The 18,090-nt window shown below is 36.2% G+C and overlaps 1 protein-coding gene across 2 annotated transcripts in view; it reads right to left on the bottom strand.

The window, feature by feature from the left end:
* Positions 1-18,090, bottom strand: part of LOC132159763 (low-density lipoprotein receptor-related protein 1B-like) — a 283,789-nt gene that overhangs the window by 194,485 nt on the left and 71,214 nt on the right. For both annotated transcript variants that reach the window (XM_059569364.1, XM_059569363.1), the window contains exons 6-12: positions 17,575-17,832; positions 17,046-17,208; positions 16,079-16,301; positions 11,344-11,530; positions 9,574-9,717; positions 5,700-5,936; positions 5,122-5,302 (exon numbers count right to left, since the gene is read on the bottom strand). In XM_059569364.1, coding sequence (XP_059425347.1) covers positions 5,122-5,302; positions 5,700-5,936; positions 9,574-9,717; positions 11,344-11,530; positions 16,079-16,301; positions 17,046-17,208; positions 17,575-17,832 — 1,393 coding nt within the window. The remainder of the gene's footprint in view (positions 1-5,121; positions 5,303-5,699; positions 5,937-9,573; positions 9,718-11,343; positions 11,531-16,078; positions 16,302-17,045; positions 17,209-17,574; positions 17,833-18,090) is intronic.

An 18,090-nucleotide genomic window follows, 5' to 3' on the forward strand; every position in this document is an offset into this window, starting at 1 on the left:
AGAGCAAATACACAATCAAACTGGAAGCTTTTTTTGTGTCAAAATTCAATGTAGAAAAAATAACTCCTATAAACTCATGTAACCCTATGAAACTCCACTGTACACTAAAAACACATTTCACCTCTCTTGACCTGAGCAGTTTACTTAGTTGAGTAAGTCAGTCTATTGAAACAAATTGCACACCACTCTTGAACTGAGTTTACAGGGAAAGAGTAGTATGGTACACTAAAACAAATATTTCATGCCTCAATCGCTATCTGACTAAAAATCCAAAACATATACATACTCAAGATGTATGATATAATAAATTATAATGATAAAGAGGTTATTTGAAGTTACATACCAGTCCTCAAATGGATCTTCCCCATCCTGGTAAAATACTTCGTCATCTGTGTAAAAGCTGTCTGCTCCAGATTTCCCCTCGTCACTTTCCAGTAATTGTTCCAGAGCTTGTTCTGCCCTAAATCTTTTACTGCTTGCAATTTTGATAAAACAATTCTGTAATAATGCTATATCTCTCTCGAATTGATCTCTTTGTGCTCGCTAATACTCCGATCGCTCTATGTAACACTCCGATCGCTTTCTGCTTTCTCCACCTCATGCTGATTTTCCGATCGGTTATTGATTACACCTGGCTGGAGGTCGTTTTACTATAGTCCAGCCCAGCTTTTACAAGGCTACAGCAGAGCTACAGAGTCCTCTGAATGGCTAGAATAAATCATGGTAACCTTCCTCTGATTGGGTTAGAAAAATATTCCTCCCAGCGGTTTTTACATTGGTTGTTGCGTGTTGAATCTGCCTAACATAATAGTTTTCATTGGCCTGTTTACGCAGTGGTATTGCGCAATAAGGGAAGCGTGTTTAATATACAAACTGGATACCGCTGTTTTCAGTGGAATCTGAGGAAGACGGCAAAAAAAAACGCATCTCTCTAGCATTAATAGTTTTTGAGATAACTACACATTTGTAAAAGTATGCCATTTTGGGCGGTACCGCCCAATCCATCCCCAGAGGGTTTTAAAGAGCGCGCTGGTAGAAAATGCACCTCTGGTCAGGTCCACAGTGCGTGTTGACTTTGCTCATTACACACAGGGATGCATCACACAAACATGACAAATATTAAAAACAAAAATATAAAAATGTAATGATGGATAGTTATTGCATGTATTAGAATTAGGCTACATATTTGCAATTCATCCTATTACTACTTATAATGATGAATGAAATTGGCTAATTAATTGAACAATCGTACCAATACACACACATTTATATATTAACTGACTCATCATGCAGAGCTTTGGTGGGTTCCTGCTTACCCCGTAGAATATCTGATCGGTTTCTACGCTTGAGAAGGGTTCAGCTTTTCCACCAACAATTTCCGCCATTTTATCAAAAGTGTATTAGGTATTATCTGGTAGACAAATAATGCAACATCTTTCAAATGTATATCCTATTGCATATTGCAGAGTAATATCGCTGTATCAGAGCAGCTTAGAAACAGTTGTGACATGCTTTGATCTCACCGCGTTACACTTTGCGTTTAGATCGTTAAAATAGGGCCCTATGTGTTAATAATTACTAGAAATCACTGCAGATATAGTGAAATTGCTGTCTGTCCCGATTAATCCCATTTAAACATATTAACAGCGCGAGATGTTTAGTACTATTGATAGCTCCATGAACCACATGACACATGTCACAACTGTTTCTAAGCTGCTCTGATACAGCGATATTACTCTGCAATATGCAATAGGATATGCATTTGAAAGATGTTGCATTATTTGTCTACCAGATAATACCTGAATGACAAAATTAATGCAGTGTCTTAAAATCCTGTAACAGCTACGGATATTTCGATGAATATAGTTTTCAGTGTTTTACAAATAACTGATACATATGCATAAAACACAAATTTATTTCTTGGCAAGTCACGATGGCTGGCGTTGTTCATTGTTTGGGCATCAAACAATAAAATATCTTCATTCACACCACAGCCCTGCCCCCAGCTCTGCTCTCTCACATCTGCATATACAAGTGCACAAGTGAGTTTTGCAACAGGAATACCGCAAGAGGAGTAGCAAAAATCAGAGCGCTAGGATTTGAACTTGGACTGCCAGATCTGAGAGGTTGTAAGTGTCAACTTGATAATGTGCAGAGAAACTGAAGTAAAGTAAATATGTCGTAAACATTTGTGTCATTTTCTTTATGTGAATGTCATTCTACGCATTTGTAACTATTAATCTACAACTTCCAATTCAAAACATGTGACTTTTGATCATTGTCTGTGGGTGCAAATTGAAAGATTCAGCTTTTCACATCAGAGCTGTGAGTATAAATTTCAATTTACAAATACAAATATTAATATAACAAGATCTCGCATTCAGATTATCAACCTCTCGAGTTTAGCTACCGATTTACCTCCATATGGGAGGGTGTTCCAGTTACAGGGAACTTGGAATTTCCAACTTCCGAGTACAAATGAAATGCAGCATAAACACTGCTGAATCTCGAAGGCCAGAGTTGCCCACACCCTTTCTAACTGGTAGTGTAGTCAAGATTTCCAACAAACCACCATCATGGTGTTTCTGGAATATATAGTTCACCATGCTTTTTGAGCTAGTTAAGAAGCTCAGCAGTGAGACCAACATCCAATACTGGGCACCATTTAGCAATTGGGAAATTCCCTGAGAAGCAGGATTTGAATGCCTCAAACCAGAACTAAAGACTATGGTTAGACCTCCAGTTGAAAAAAAGAAAAAGAAAAAACAGCTGATTTTGGAACATTGTCGCTGGTTTCTAGCTTTCAAAGCTGGTCGTAAGCTGGTAGACCATCTTGGACCAAGAACAAACCAGTTACAAGTTGGCTGTACCAGTTCAAGTAGGTCAAACTGCTAGTTGGTCAAACTAGTTCTTAAGACACAGTCTTATCATACTGGTTAAATTTATGCCCCTGGACCAGGGTTTTTGTTCAAAGGTGCCTTCTAAAAGACAGCTCACTGTAAAATAATCCTTTAAAAGAATTGAGTTCAATATCAACACCTAACCATCTAAACAAAAGGCTTGTACAATAAGATGTTTTTTTTATTAATTCATGATTTATTTGGAACCCAAAACTTTTTGTTCTGCACCTCGTTCAAGGTCCATATTTTCTAAGTTCAAATCACTTACATTTCACAACATAAACTTAACACTAGTACATAGCATTGCGCATTTGGACGCAGCCTAACATAACATGACAGAGGGAATTTATTCCCCCAAATCATATTTGGTGACCTGTTGAATAATTCACGAGACGGGGCTTTGAGTGACAGCACCTGCTGTGAACAGGCAAACCAGGCAAGTGATGGAGATGGAGAGCAAATGTGATCAGGACCTAGAGTCATAAACTGCTAATCCTCCATCTTATCATGTAAGCACAGACAGGAAATGACATGCATACATGGGATATGGAAGGACAGACACGGTAAAGGACAGTTTTTAGAGAAGGAAATGGGATTTAAGTGAGGGGGGGGGGGGGGGGTAAGCTGGGATAGGTATTGAATATTCAGCATAAGCTTAAGCCGTGATCCGAAGTTCAAAAAAACTTAGAGTGTTTCAAATTTTAAACCAGTTTCTAGTAACACAATTACAGATGAATTGCAGATTAAAACTGATTACTGGTAATTATTCCAAAGACTCCAGGTCTTATTTGCAACTAAAATGATCTGAAATTCCAAGACACCGAAGCTATTAAAAACTGACAACCCAATCCAGAAACCCATTACCAGGATAAACACGTCAAGTGTACAGCACATGGAAAGAAGTCACTAAAATGTAAGCAGAAACTGGAACCTGCCTTTTAACTTTTAAACCTCTTATGTCAGGCTTCACTGTTCTGCCAAGGCAGCGATTTACAGTCATGGAGTTTCTGTATTCCCTTTAAGCCTTTCCATCTAAGCAATGACACTGAATGAGGATGTTCACGTTAGCTCCCTCTGACACAATAGTACATCTTTAACTGTCTTCGATTTAAATTAACAATATTATTGAATAAATGTGTTTTGTAACTCAAGGAATCAAGGAATGTAATTATAATCATGGTATAGTACCATGTTTTTTGGAGCTATAGTAATAGATTTTTTTCTTTCTTTCAACATTTACCATCATATAATTCTTGGATGTGTACTATGGTAATTCCATCATATTCTTCAGAATATCGTTATACTTATTCAGTGCTATATACCAAAGTGCCATGGTTTTACATTGTTTTTATGTATATGGCATTCAGACAGTAATACCATCATACTGTGAAATATACCATGCTTCTGAAATTTAGGTACTAGGGTGTCCCAATATACTGGTATTGACGATAACCGTGATATTCAAAGCAACAATTATCGATATCGTGTCCCCACAGAGTTATATTTCTGTGTACCAACTGTTTAGTTTCCCACATTCTTTAAAATAACTTGTGTTCAACAGAAGAAGAAACTTACTCAGGTTTAATCTTTTATAATATGCTACAGTATGTGTCTTAAATTTTAGACACATACTGTAGCATATTATAAAAGACAGTAGCATAATACATTAAAGTAGCATAATACTATAATCTGATGCCAATTCATGACTTCTTGACCAATGTACAGTGATGAGAAGTAACTGATTACATGTAATCTGGATTACTTAATCAGATTCTAAGAAAAGAATACTTGTAATTTGAGTATATTACATTTAAAAAAGCTCATAAACAGATTACAGTTACTTTTTTATGTATTAAGTAATTGCATATTATTCACATAATGACAATAACAACTCACCACAGTCAGTTTTTTATTCTTTTAGACATATGGTAATACCTTGGAGTTCAATGTGTGTAAATATTGTGTTTTGCTGCACCATAACATATATTAAAGTACCATGTTATTGTCATCTAATACTACCACAGTGCTTTTTGTTAATGAAACTAGAGGAAGAACAGGGTTGTCGAAATTTCTTGATGAAATCTCTAAGTGCAAAGGGCAAACATCCCACCCCCAGTGTGCTCTAAATGGCTGGATTTCATCCAAGGCTTTAACAGATTGAAATCCCTGCAGAATAATCTTTTAAATGCTTCTGTAAGCAGGAAAGGTATCATGGGCTTACCCATTTAGAGGATCCACAACAATGGCCCTGGGATGAGACATATTGCCTTCTAAAAGTGTTCTCCTGGTCTGCGAGGGCCGGTCCAGCCCAGCCACGCTGATGGTCTTTCTATAACCGTCATTTGTCCAGAACAGGTTATTACCTATCCAGTCCACCGAAATACCCTCAACATTATCCAGCTCTGAAAAAAGAGAGAGCAGAAAGAAATTGAGAAAATGTTGTTCTTTTAGCTTGATAACATCAAAGACAGCTCAATTAATCACTGTCCTCCCCTAATTCTTCCCAGTGAAATTATACGGTATCGACCGGCGAGCTTCCCCCGACGACTGAATTGCACAAAATGTATGATAAATAACTTCCCATTTGGAAACAACGGCAATAGAAGTGCTCAAGTACAGGTGGCCTGATTCTACCATACCACGCCGCATGGTTGAACAGATGATTCATCACCAAGCTAAAGCGAAAATTAGTTCGTTAGAGAATATTTAAGAGCTTTTTACACAATAAAACTGAGGTACGGCTCAACAGAATTACATAAAAGCCAACATTAATCTCTGAGTAAATCACAGTAAACATACCGTCCTTAAGGATCGTTTCCCGAGCGGTTCCATCAATCTTCTGCCGTCCAATAAGGAAGCTTGTAGTGTCAGCAAAGTAGATGTAGCTACTCTCTGCATGGAAATCCAGCGCTCTGGGACTCACGAGCCCTTCGATTTGAATCAAATGTTCATCTCCAGACTTGATATTCATATCCAGACCTCTGATAACCCCGGGCCGTCCTTTTCCGTAAAACAGGAACAGCTCGTTCTTTGGTTCTGCGAATACACAATTACCCAATGTAAACAAACGCAGTGGCGTAACGTAATAAGCCTTCTGCCACAGTACTGTCAGAGCTTAATTAATTGATATAATTAGCCTCTGTTTTCAATCCAGTTCTGCAAATTAAAGCCTTTGACAAAAATGTATCCAAAACGAGAGGCTCAAGCTAATTACATAAGCTTAATTAAAACCAGATTTAGTTCCACTGATTCGATTCTATGGAATCAATCATCTTTTTGGTGCATAACAGTTACATTGTGTTTGTAATTGTATCGGAGTTTGTGTTTGTGTGTGTAGAAGTATCTGGGGACAAACAGGGTCCTAAGTGGGGGCAGCAAAGAAAGGGATATATTCATATAAAGCACAATGTTTTCGAAATTCATAACTTACAGGCTGCAGTAGAGAGGATGCTTGTAGTTATTATTAGGTCTGAGATCCAGTGAGATCCAGAGAAACAAGAGGAAGAATCAAGGATGAAGGGATAGAGGAACCCAACAAGAAAAATTATGCATTTTTGAACTTTGATTCAAAGGCCAAATGATCCCATTGTGAGAGAAATTTGAGCCATTATTGACTCTCGAGCAAATACCATTACATTGCTCTCAAGTCTTATTTTATAAAGTTTATTCACAAGATGTGAGAATTAATGTTGTACAATGGTATTGACTTCCATGAGGCTAAGAAAGACAGGAAATTCATTTTTGTGTGAACTGCTTTAAATAACCATGTCCTGTTCTTGTATAATCCAGTGAAGTAAATAATTTACAAATGAATGGTTCTTCAACTCATTCATAACAAATGAATGACGAGTCTGGCTTCATTTCAAAAAGCTTCACATTGAGTAACATTTGAGATAAAAACAAAAAACTCAATTGGAGAAGCCATATTTAAAACCACTATAAAATAGACGATTTATGCTCCCATTTGATGCACATCGTTATATTTCTGAGAGCTGAATGACACATCACAGTGATGAATAATATCAATGAATGTGGATGTGGGAAGGTTTATACAAAAAAGGTAAAATTTTAAGTAGCACTCATTGTTAGGGTCAAGTATGAAAGGCTTTTATGGCAGAAAAAAAATGCAACTGCAACATTTTAGATCACAATTCTGCCGTTTTTCTTGCAATTCTGAGGGGAAAAAAGAACTGTGGTAAAAACTCAGAATTGTATGGAAGCCCATTTCCACGACTGAATAATGAAAAAAAAGGTAATTGCGACTTTTTATCTCACAATTCGGACTTTTATTTCTTGTAAGTTTACATAATTTAATTCTGACTTTTGTTTTTCTCAGAACTGCGTGATATACACACAACTGCGAGTCATAAAGTCCAATTCTGAGGGGCAAATAAGAGCAGCCTGATCTCACAATCAAAACGTACATATTTAGACGTAAATTAAAACTGTCCAATACGTATGTGCCTTTACGTATTTACAGTGGCATTTACGTATTATCTGGACGTAATTACAGGTTTGATACGTATCGAAATTTACGTAAAAACAACCTCAAATACGTACAGATAGAACGTGTTCTCTGACCAGTCAGTTATTCATAGAAATTTGCTCATGAAGCTGCTTTTCAATGCGTATCGGATTAATTTTTTTAACCACTTGAGCTGTTATTTTGATTTTTTGAGAATTAGGCATATGCAATATTGGACCCACCGGTGGGTCCCCAGAGTTGATGTGGTTAATATTTATGTATATTTTCCCTTTTTTATAATTTTTTTTGATAAATGTAAGATCCCTATACCTCACCCGAACCTAAACCTACCCATTTTATACAGAATGTTAAAAGAATAAAACATAATAAAACACAATTTTAGTAAAAATATAACATTAAAACGTTATTTTGAGCCACTAACGTTAATCTTACACCTACCCCTAAACCTACCCATAACCATTTCTTAAAACTACATAACGTTACTGTTATAAATAAACAAATAACAGACAAACAAACACAATGTTAATCATTTATTTTTTGCGAAAAAATATCAAAAGTAGTTCAAATGATAATGAGTTCCAGTCGCAGTCCTCTCTGGAGGTAATAGCTTTTATAGGGTACAGAGCAGAATTTAATTTATTAATCTGTGAAATTATGAATCTGTCTTCTCTCCGTGAAGGAGCACTGGCGCACTCTATCAACTGAAACACGACATGTCGCAATCTGTGACGAATTATGTGAGAACCAATGAGAGTTCGATATTAGTGCCGTAAACCATGTCGTAACGTTCCTGTGGTGCACAGGCGCTATTTTCAAATTCGAATCATAACGAATGCGGGCTTTGACTGTGACGGACGCTGTTGCTGATAATGAAGATGAAGATCGATTGATATGGATATGTTCCTTGCAAACATCTGGATTCTAAAGATATGGAGTACAGCAAACAAATAAAATGGATGTGATTTGTAATTTTATGCTGTGCTTTTGTGTATCTATGGTTTGCAGCATGCACAGAAATGTTATTTCCTATTAAGTAGATGAGTAAACTGCTTTCAATAAATTCAATAAAAACATTTATTGATATGACAATTAAATACAACAGATTTAAATCATTAAAGCCACGATTTTAATATTAATACATGGGAATTCATATAAATTCACACTTTACGTTCGATTATTTAAGTTTTTTTAGCTGCTAAAACGTAAGTATTTGTACGTTTTACTGCTATAAATACGTCTAAATTGTACGTTTTTATGTGCATGAAAACGTAAGTAAATGTACGTGTGGTAGAACCACATTTAACGTAAAAATACACACGTATTCTCATGAGATCACGTTGATAAGAGTGATACTGTATGTTCTCAGAATTTAGAGATATAAACGTACAATTCTGAGGAAAAAAGTCGGAATTGTGAGTAAAAAGTCATTTTTACTTTATCTTTGATTCAGTGATGAAAAAATGCAAGATGCAGATTTAGAATCAGAGAAAAATTAAATTAAATGGTGAGATTTAAACAGAATTGAGAAAAAGTCAGAAATATAACATTTAAACATGCAATTCTAAATTTATATCTTTAAGTTTTAAGTCACAATTACTTTTTCTTCTTCTTCTTCTTCTTCTTCTTCTTCTTCTTCTTAATAATATGTGACAGAAACAGGCTTTTATATGGCAAAATCTAGAAGTGAAAGCTACTTATTTTTATGACACAAGGTATAACTTAAGCATAATTCGTAAACACTAAATAAAACTGTTGGCAATATATACTTTTAAAGTAGTTCACCATATGAACTTTGAGGAAAAACTCCTTTTAAGATCTTCTGTCTTCTTACACAAACAAACACAAATATTCTTAGATAGTCAATGATCCTGATGCCAAGAGACAAAACATATCAATTTCCCAAGTTTTCTGCCCTAATGTGCTGAACGTGGACTATTAATCACCGAAACGTGTCCATTCTTCAGCGTCTTGCGGGTCCATAAATTTAGTCATAAATTTCCATTCCGACAAACCCACGAGGGCCATCCATCTGATATACGGTTTCAGATAGCAGCACCTCTTCCATTGGGAATACCCAAAAACCATTTACATGAGAGACCCATCTCCCAGAGCTAATCAGACACCAGGGAGCTACAGGAGGAAGAGACAGAAAAGAGAGATTGTTTTTTTTTTTTTTGTGACCCTCACTTTTGCATGACTTCCCGTCGCTGGCAAGGACATGACCGGTCCGGCAGCGGCACACACGCGATTTGTAGTTGTGGCTCAGGAGACAGATATGCGAGCATCCACCCTTTCGTCCGTGTGTGTCAGGACTGCAAGCATGAGTCCTGACTGGAGAACGAGAAAGGTCAGTATCATGGAGCTAGCATTGGAAAATATCACCACACTCTAAAAGGTTTATCATTTTTCATAGTAAACAACTGTATACCACTAAAACATCTTTAAAAACGATGCTGCTGTACATAAAACAGCACAATAAAATGTGCTAAATGCTTTTTGTGATATTTTGACAACTTCATTAGTCACTTTGCACCGTGAAATGGTTATACAAGATCTAGTGCAGTGTTTCTTCTGTGTTTTAGGAGGATAAAATTATTAAAATGGTGTTTCACACACAGCAGGGGAAAAAAAATACTTCATGCTACATAGCAAAATGCTAATTAATAAAGGGCTAATTGTGTACAGTTAGGAAAGCAAAACATAGGCATAAAGTCTTTAAATGAGGAGGAGAAAATGTTTTTCATGATTTTGACTCTAGGATATTTTGACACAGATTCATTAGTAACTTTTAGCACAATTAGCAATATGAATAGATGCTAATATAGAATGTAAACCAGTGTTTCTTCAATGTTTTAAAGTAATAAAATGAATAAAACAATGTTTGTACATAAAGGAGAAAGCAATGCTACTTAAAATGCTAAATGTTAACTAATAATAGCAACAAGAAAACAAAAAGGTTTATAAACTTTTAGGATGAAAGAAAATTTTCTGAGATTATATGTCATATGTAAACACTACAATATTGTGACACAAATTCATTAGTCTCTTTGTGGTAAGGCTAAATGCTAACTGAAAATCAAAAAATGCTAAAAAATAAAAGAAAACTATAAAAACTAATTGTTTAGCAAGAAAAAAAAAAAAAATATATATATATATATATATATATATATATATATATATATATACTATATATATATACTTTCACAAAGTTGCGGCTTTGCATATTAAAATGAAACTGTATTTCTTATTTCTTATATTTTTCTTATATATATATATATATATATATATATATATATATATATACTTTCACAAAGTTGCGGCTTTGCATATTAAAATGAAACTGTATTTCTTATTTTAAACTTTTCCTTACAATTACTTTTATATTTATATTAAAACACACACAAACACACACACACACACGTTTGTTTTTGTGAAAAGTGGGGACATCCCACAGGCGTAATGGTTTTTATACTGTACAAACTGTATATTCTATCACCCTACACCAACCCTACACCTAACCCTCACAGGAAACTTTGTGCATTTTTACTGATTCTGCATTTTGTATGATTGATTAGCATTTTGAAAAATGGGGACATGGGTTATGTCCTCATAAGTAACCCTCTCCTTTGTAATACCTGTGTCACACACACACACACACACACACACACACGGACTCCTTTTAGCAAGTTTGATAGTAAAATTGAAAGACATTTTGGCTTGTTTCATCTGTATTAGGCCTCATTCATGAAACAATTTATAATTGTACAGTATATAAATTGTTGCTATGTAACAACATGCATAAAAATACAATATTTTATGAAGAAATGTATCCATTTCTTTTCTTACAGCAATTTAATATGATCATTTAAGTATAATTCAGTCCAAAAACATTAAAAAGTATCACTATTTTTAATCTGAGTTTTTGGTGATTACATTATGCTCCAACAACAAGTTTACCTGTAGGTTGAGCCAATCTGTGATAAACTCGGACAGCTCTGCCACTTTCCAAAGTGGTAACAGTGTTTGTGTCACTCCTGTTAAAGCGATTTATCCTATATATGTCCACCTTGCTCTCTCTGGAGGGTTCAGAACACGTCGCAAACAGGTAATCTTCAAAGAGCGCTAATCCATACAGGTGCGACACCTAGAAAGAGAAACACAGGGATAGGGAAAGAGAAAGACTCATCTAGAGGTCATGGCACCTCTTCGACTTAATTCTGAACGCGACACAAATACATCTGCTTAAATTTGCTTCTTTAATCCATCCAGCTATAGAGCTGATGTAACATTCGGTGAATAAACAGCAGCCCTGACAGACACCAGTTGAAATATGCAGGGATCTTTGATGTCACATCTGTGCTACAAATTACCAGCAGGTAGCGTTGAGGCTTTGATTTCGGGGGAAAAAACGAGTAAGACTGACGTTAAAAACAAATGAGTTTGAGGTAGCGGAGTTCAATTCAGGTTATCTTTCAGTGCCAGCTTTGAGAAAAATGCACCAATACAGCTTTCGATAGAGTCCCAGGGAATATGTTAGAGCTGAGACTCGGAGGAAATGGATGAACAAATCAATAAAAAAAAGTACACAAGAGTTGTAGTGGGAAGCCAGGACTCTGCAAGGTCAAAAAAAAAAACTCAAAGCTCAACCAGGCTAACGGATCTGACTGGGGACATTGAGATTGTTTCAAAAGTGTCAAGGAAAACAACGGTTTTACATAAATGGCCACATTTTGGGTGCATGCTCCCTGTGATTTCACAAGTAGGAGGTTGATTCTGGAACTATTTTACTGACAGTAAGAAAAGTAAGAAAATCTTACTGGATTTGACAAAGTTTGGCAGGTAAGTACTTAATAGCATAAAATATTTCAAAGATTTACTTTGTGGTGACTACTATTCAAAAGTTTGGAGTTGATAACATTTGTTTTTTGAAAGAAGTCTCTTATGTCTACTGCATTTATTTACTTAAAAATACAGTAAAACTGTAATATTGTGAAATATTATTACAATTTAAAAAGTTAGACTATTTTCTATTTGGATATATTTTATTTCTGTGATAAAAAAAAGCTTAATTTTCAGCATCATTGCGCAGAGTCACATGATCTTTAAGAAATCATATCTGCTGATTTGCTGTTTAAGAAACATTTTCCATTCTTATCAATGATGAAAGTAGTTGTGCTGCTTAATATGTTAGTTAGGGTGACCATATGCGCCGTTCATATGGGACACGTCCCAGCCAGGATTTTAATATTGTCTAAAATATCCAGGTTTTGGCTATTTGCACTGTGTAACATTCATGATAGCTAAAGTGCAGAGCAGACGGCTCCTTATGCTTTCGAATCGCTTTCACATGTTTATTCGTTCGTTTGACTTGAAGCATTGTGGCACACTTTGGTTTTTTTTTTTGGATTTGTGCGCAGCGATGCTTCAAGTCAATCGAACAAAGAAACATGCGCATATTTGCATCGCTTTGATCGTTCCCTCTAGATCTCACCTTCTCACACGCAGCCCCACGATTTGTCGGTTATGTATAATACCTGCATGTTATTGGTCAAACTGATCTGGATGTTTTAGGCATTATTAAAATCCTGGCTGGGACGTGTCCCGTATGAACGGCGCATATGGTCACCCTAATGTTAGTGGAATATATTTCTTTTTCATGATAGATGATACATACATTTTTTATTTTTTTAAGGGATAGTACACCCAAAACTGAAAATTCTGCCTTACTTGCACTCTCATGTCGTTCCAAACCAGTAAGACCTTCATTCATCTTTGGAAGACAAATTAAGATAATTTTGATGAAATTTGAGAGCTTTGTGACCCTGCATAGACAGCAACGGAATTTAAATGTTCCAGGCCAAGAAAGGTAGCAAGGACACTGTTTAAATAGTCCATGTGACATCAGTGGTTCAATCTTTTTTTTATTATTTTATGAAGCTACGAGAATACTTTTTTTGTGTGCACAGAATCAAAAGTAATGACTTCATCGATTTATTTCCTCTTCCATGTCAGCCTGCCACCATTCACAAGAGTACCACGAAACATAAATTATTAATATTTTGTAACATTACAATAGCCTTTAGTGTGACGACTGATGCATTCTTGTTAAATAAATGTATTAATTTTTTAAAACGTTACTGATTCCAAACTTTGGTTTGACTTGTTGGTTTGCATAGTATCATAACTTGAAATGTTACTTTGACCTTAGAATAAGATGCGATGTGAAACAGAATTAGCAAAGATAAATCAAATGTTTGAATGTGAGAGACTAAATTGGAGGTAACAGACACAGTTGACAGGAAAGTTGTTCTTCTAAAAAAGATTGAATTCATTCAATTCAATTGTTGAATTCAAACCAACATACTGTAGGAACTTTTGTTAGTAAAAGCACTGTGAAAACTTAAAAAACATCATGTAAATCATGTAAACCATGAACACCTGCACACAAGCGCTTTCCAAAAGGGATAGAAGGAATTTATAAAACTCTTTTCTTAAATTTTGCATCAGGGTATTAGTTAACACCATATGTCTCATAAGGCTGATAAACAACCACGGATGGATTATCTATTGTTTTTTGAGAAAAATGCACAGGTTTGAGAGTGCCCTTGGCCCATACTATGAACTATGGATGAAATTTATACTGAATTTATGAAGCTATGAATTTTGTATTACCATTCTTTTGGGCCTATTGAGGGGGTGAGGGAGAGAGGCCAAACTTTATAGCCTTCAAAATAAACTGCTTTAAGAGTTATTCAAAGGAGCATCATTTATCACAGCTTTACTGCTGACTATTAAGGCAGCTGGGTAAAATATGCGCAATAACTTATTATAGATAGCTTAGTTGAGGTCACCAATCTAGACTGGTCTAGACTGGTTGAGGTGCCAGTCTAGACTTTCATATGCTGGTCTGAAAGCCCCTTTCACACTGAGATTCTGGATAATACATGGGTAATGTGCCCTGGCAATTGTTCCTGGATTGTTAGATTTTGGTTCATTCACACTGCCAGTGATTTCCCGGAATCTGTGCGTGCGTTCACACACAACCCATAAAGGTCCCGTATTGACACATGACATCAGGATGTGACGTGTAATTTAGGAGTCGGAAACACTAGGCCGCTAAGATGGGAAGAAGGAGAAGAAGCAAAGCGGAAGTGTTTTCAATGCTTTATAAACATAGCAGCTGATCAGCTACTAGGGGCATTGTTGTTTATGTATAAAGCCTCTTTCACACAGAAATTCTGGAAAATACATGGATAATGTGTCCCGGGATCATTTGATTGTGGTTCATGCACACTGCCAGTGGTTTTCCGAAATCTGTGTGTGTGTTCACATACATCCCATAAAGATCCCATAAAGACACTTGACATTATGATGGGAACGATCTAAGCTTCATTGCGGATAGTGAGGAGCTAACTGATCTCTGCTTTATTACAGTTTGCACATATTTTATCGCAAACGTTGATCTGCTTTCAAAACAAAAGAGTTGCAGGATAACGTGCGTCATCAGTATGACACACCCTTTATGGCATTGGTTCTAGCTTTTGTTCACACAGAGCTTGTTCCAGGACTGAACCCGGCAATGTTACTAGGCCCCCAACCTGGGATTGATCCCGGAATCAATCCCGTGACGTGTTTGCATTCACACAGAAGGCATTTCGGCAATTTTACAGGATCAATATGCAGTGTGAAAGGGGCACGATGTATACCACCTACTGTAGTTGGGGATTCACATGCAAACGGCAACACATCTTGTGTTGTGTCTGAATATGTCTAATTTCATAATATATGTTATGCAAATTATGTGAAAAACATTATGCCAAGTATGCACAGTACTGTATGTACAGCAATATTAACAGCCAATATTCATGAATGAATGATTAAATGAATGAATTTGAGTTTGCAAAAAACAGTGTGCCAAAACAAAATAGTATGTCTGAATACACAGTATTTGAAAAAAAAGCACACCTATTATGTCCAAATTCGCCTAGTACGCCAAAAGAGCAATATGACCGAAAAAAATATGCCAATATTAACAGTAAAGTAATATTCATAGTTTTCGGGAAAACAGTGTGCCAAAAAAGTAGTCAACCATTTCATAGTATTTGAAAGACAGTAAGCCGAGTATAGCATGTCCAAATTCATAGTAATAAGAAAAAGTAAGTATTGCCGAATTCATATTATTAAAACAAAGAGTAAGCCAAAAGACTAGTATGCATGCAAATGTTAACAGTATGCCAATGTTTATAGTTTTCAAAAAACAGTATGCCAAAAAGTAGTATGTTCAAAATGATTCAAAGTATGCCAAGTGTAGAAATGTGAAAACTAATATTAAAAAAAACAATGTAGACAAAAATTACCCAGATGACCTACCAATTCTGCAGAGATTCTGCATTGCGCATTCAGTGGTCACTCTAATATCCCATGAAGCCATGGGAGAGGTGTAAATGGCAGTGAAGCAACGTAAACGATAGGTCACTTAACGATGACAACATGGCAGACGACGTAGTATGTTCAAATTTCATTCATACTACCCATTTCAAGCTCTTTTGTATACTTCATATTACATACTTTTTCAAACCAAACATACAGTAGTACCTACCCCACAGGTATGCAATTTTGTAAGCAGCTTTGGTCTTTTTCACATTAAGATCATGGGTTCAAGGGGAAGAAACCAAGATTGAGCACATCTTACCGGGTTTCCTTGAATGATCATGTGTCTGTTCTTGCCATTGTAATCCACAACTTCGATAAAATCCAGATATGCATCCGCCCAGTAGACGAGCTTCTTCACCAAGTCCAATGTCACGGCGGTGGGCTGTTCTGTTTTATACTCTACTATCCTGGTTCGGTTGGTGCCGTCCATATTGCAGCGTTCCACCTTGGCTACCATTCCATAGTCAGTAAAAAAGAGTTTACTGGAGGGAGAGGGGGAGGGGTGGGGGATCAAGAAGAGAGCAGTTTTAAACCGGAATCTACTATCTGAAGTAAATGAAATCAAAAGTCAAGGCCGTTTAAGATTTAATAGATTCACTCATACCCATTATTTTTCTATTCTGCATAATATTGTGCTAGAGCTGAATGTTTGCAGTAACAACAGCACAATTAAACTGAGGCACTGTGAGCAAGAGCTGAATGAATGGGCCGCAATATGACATTTCTCTTTATACTAACACATACTGACAGCAGAATAAGAGAGGGGGAGGTCATCTGCATTACTCCACACAACGATTCTGGCACAGAAACGGTCCCCGTCGTCGGAGAGCGACAAACTATTTTTCAGATTATTTTGGAAGTCAACCCGTTTTGTAGACTCACAATTCATACACACATCATTATTTTTATTGCCATTTTGCCTTTTAGGCCTATTAGGATAAGATAGTGTAGAGTAGACATGTAAGAAGGAGGGAAGGAGGGAAGTGGGTATCGGGAAATGTCTGAGATTCGAACTCGAGACACCCGCAACTCAACGGCGTTATATATCGGCACACTGCCCACTATGCTATCGGCGCCGACTACACATATCATTCATATATGAACTGATGTGCGATCACAGCTATGCATATGGTATAGTGGCTATCTACCCCAGTTTTAACAACAAAAGCTCATAGCTACCATCTTGTACAAATGAAAGGACCTAATGATTGTGTTAGCAAGAGTACCCCATGATGGGATCCAGCGCTAGGCCTTTAGGGTTCTGGATGTCCAGGTCGATGATGGTGACACATGCATTTCCCTGTTCGCTGCACACAAATATCCTGTCGTTCACTCTGTCTACAAAGTAGAAGTTCCCTGTCAACCAGTCGATGGCCATATGCTCCACATCTACATGGAAAAAAACATTCATTTTTAGACATGGGACTTATGAGTTTGTAAATTGGGATCTGGTAGTTAGAAACAATAAATAATTCAAGCTTGCTTCAAAGAAGCAATAACTGACATTCACCGACATGCACACTTGACTCAATTAACCTTGTGACATTAAACACTTCATTAGCAGATCATTAAACACTTCAAGAGGTAAAAGAAGTGAAAAAGAGAGACTAATGAGAAAATGTATATGGACATTAAACACAACACTCAAGTTCATAAAAACTTCAAAGGACATTAGTTTGCACTTGCTCTGAATTAATCATCAAAGTTACGAAACATTCCTTAATTTGAGCTTCGAGGCTTGACATGCGTACTTACTTTGTAGGTTCTGACCTATCCGTATCTGGTGTTTTTCTGAAAAGCCTTTGAGTTTGCTCATGCGGGCACACCACAGCTGACCTGTATCCTGGGCCACTGAAAGCCAACAGAGCGACTCTTCTCTATAAATAAAGTCCAATATTTGAGTCCCATTTGTCTCAATGGACTTGAGATTTGGCATAGATGATCCATTGAGGTAAACAACTGATATAGAATTCATATTTGCTGTCAACAGAACCGGAGGTTTATCACCAGGATCTGAAAGAGGAAGCACAAAATGCAAAAAGTCCTTAGAGCTATCTATAATAAATTATTCACATTAAACATAATGCGCATTTTAGGAACTTTCACTATTGTAGACATTTCAATAATAAACTAAAATTACAATATTAATTGTTATTTTTGTCTGAACCTACAAATGTCATTTCCACCACATTTTTGTAAAAACAAAACAAATAATTTATATATATATATATATATATATATATATATATATATATATATATATATATATGT

Source organism: Carassius carassius, chromosome 16, assembly GCF_963082965.1.
Source record: "Carassius carassius chromosome 16, fCarCar2.1, whole genome shotgun sequence".
Taxonomy (NCBI): Eukaryota; Metazoa; Chordata; class Actinopteri; order Cypriniformes; family Cyprinidae; genus Carassius; species Carassius carassius.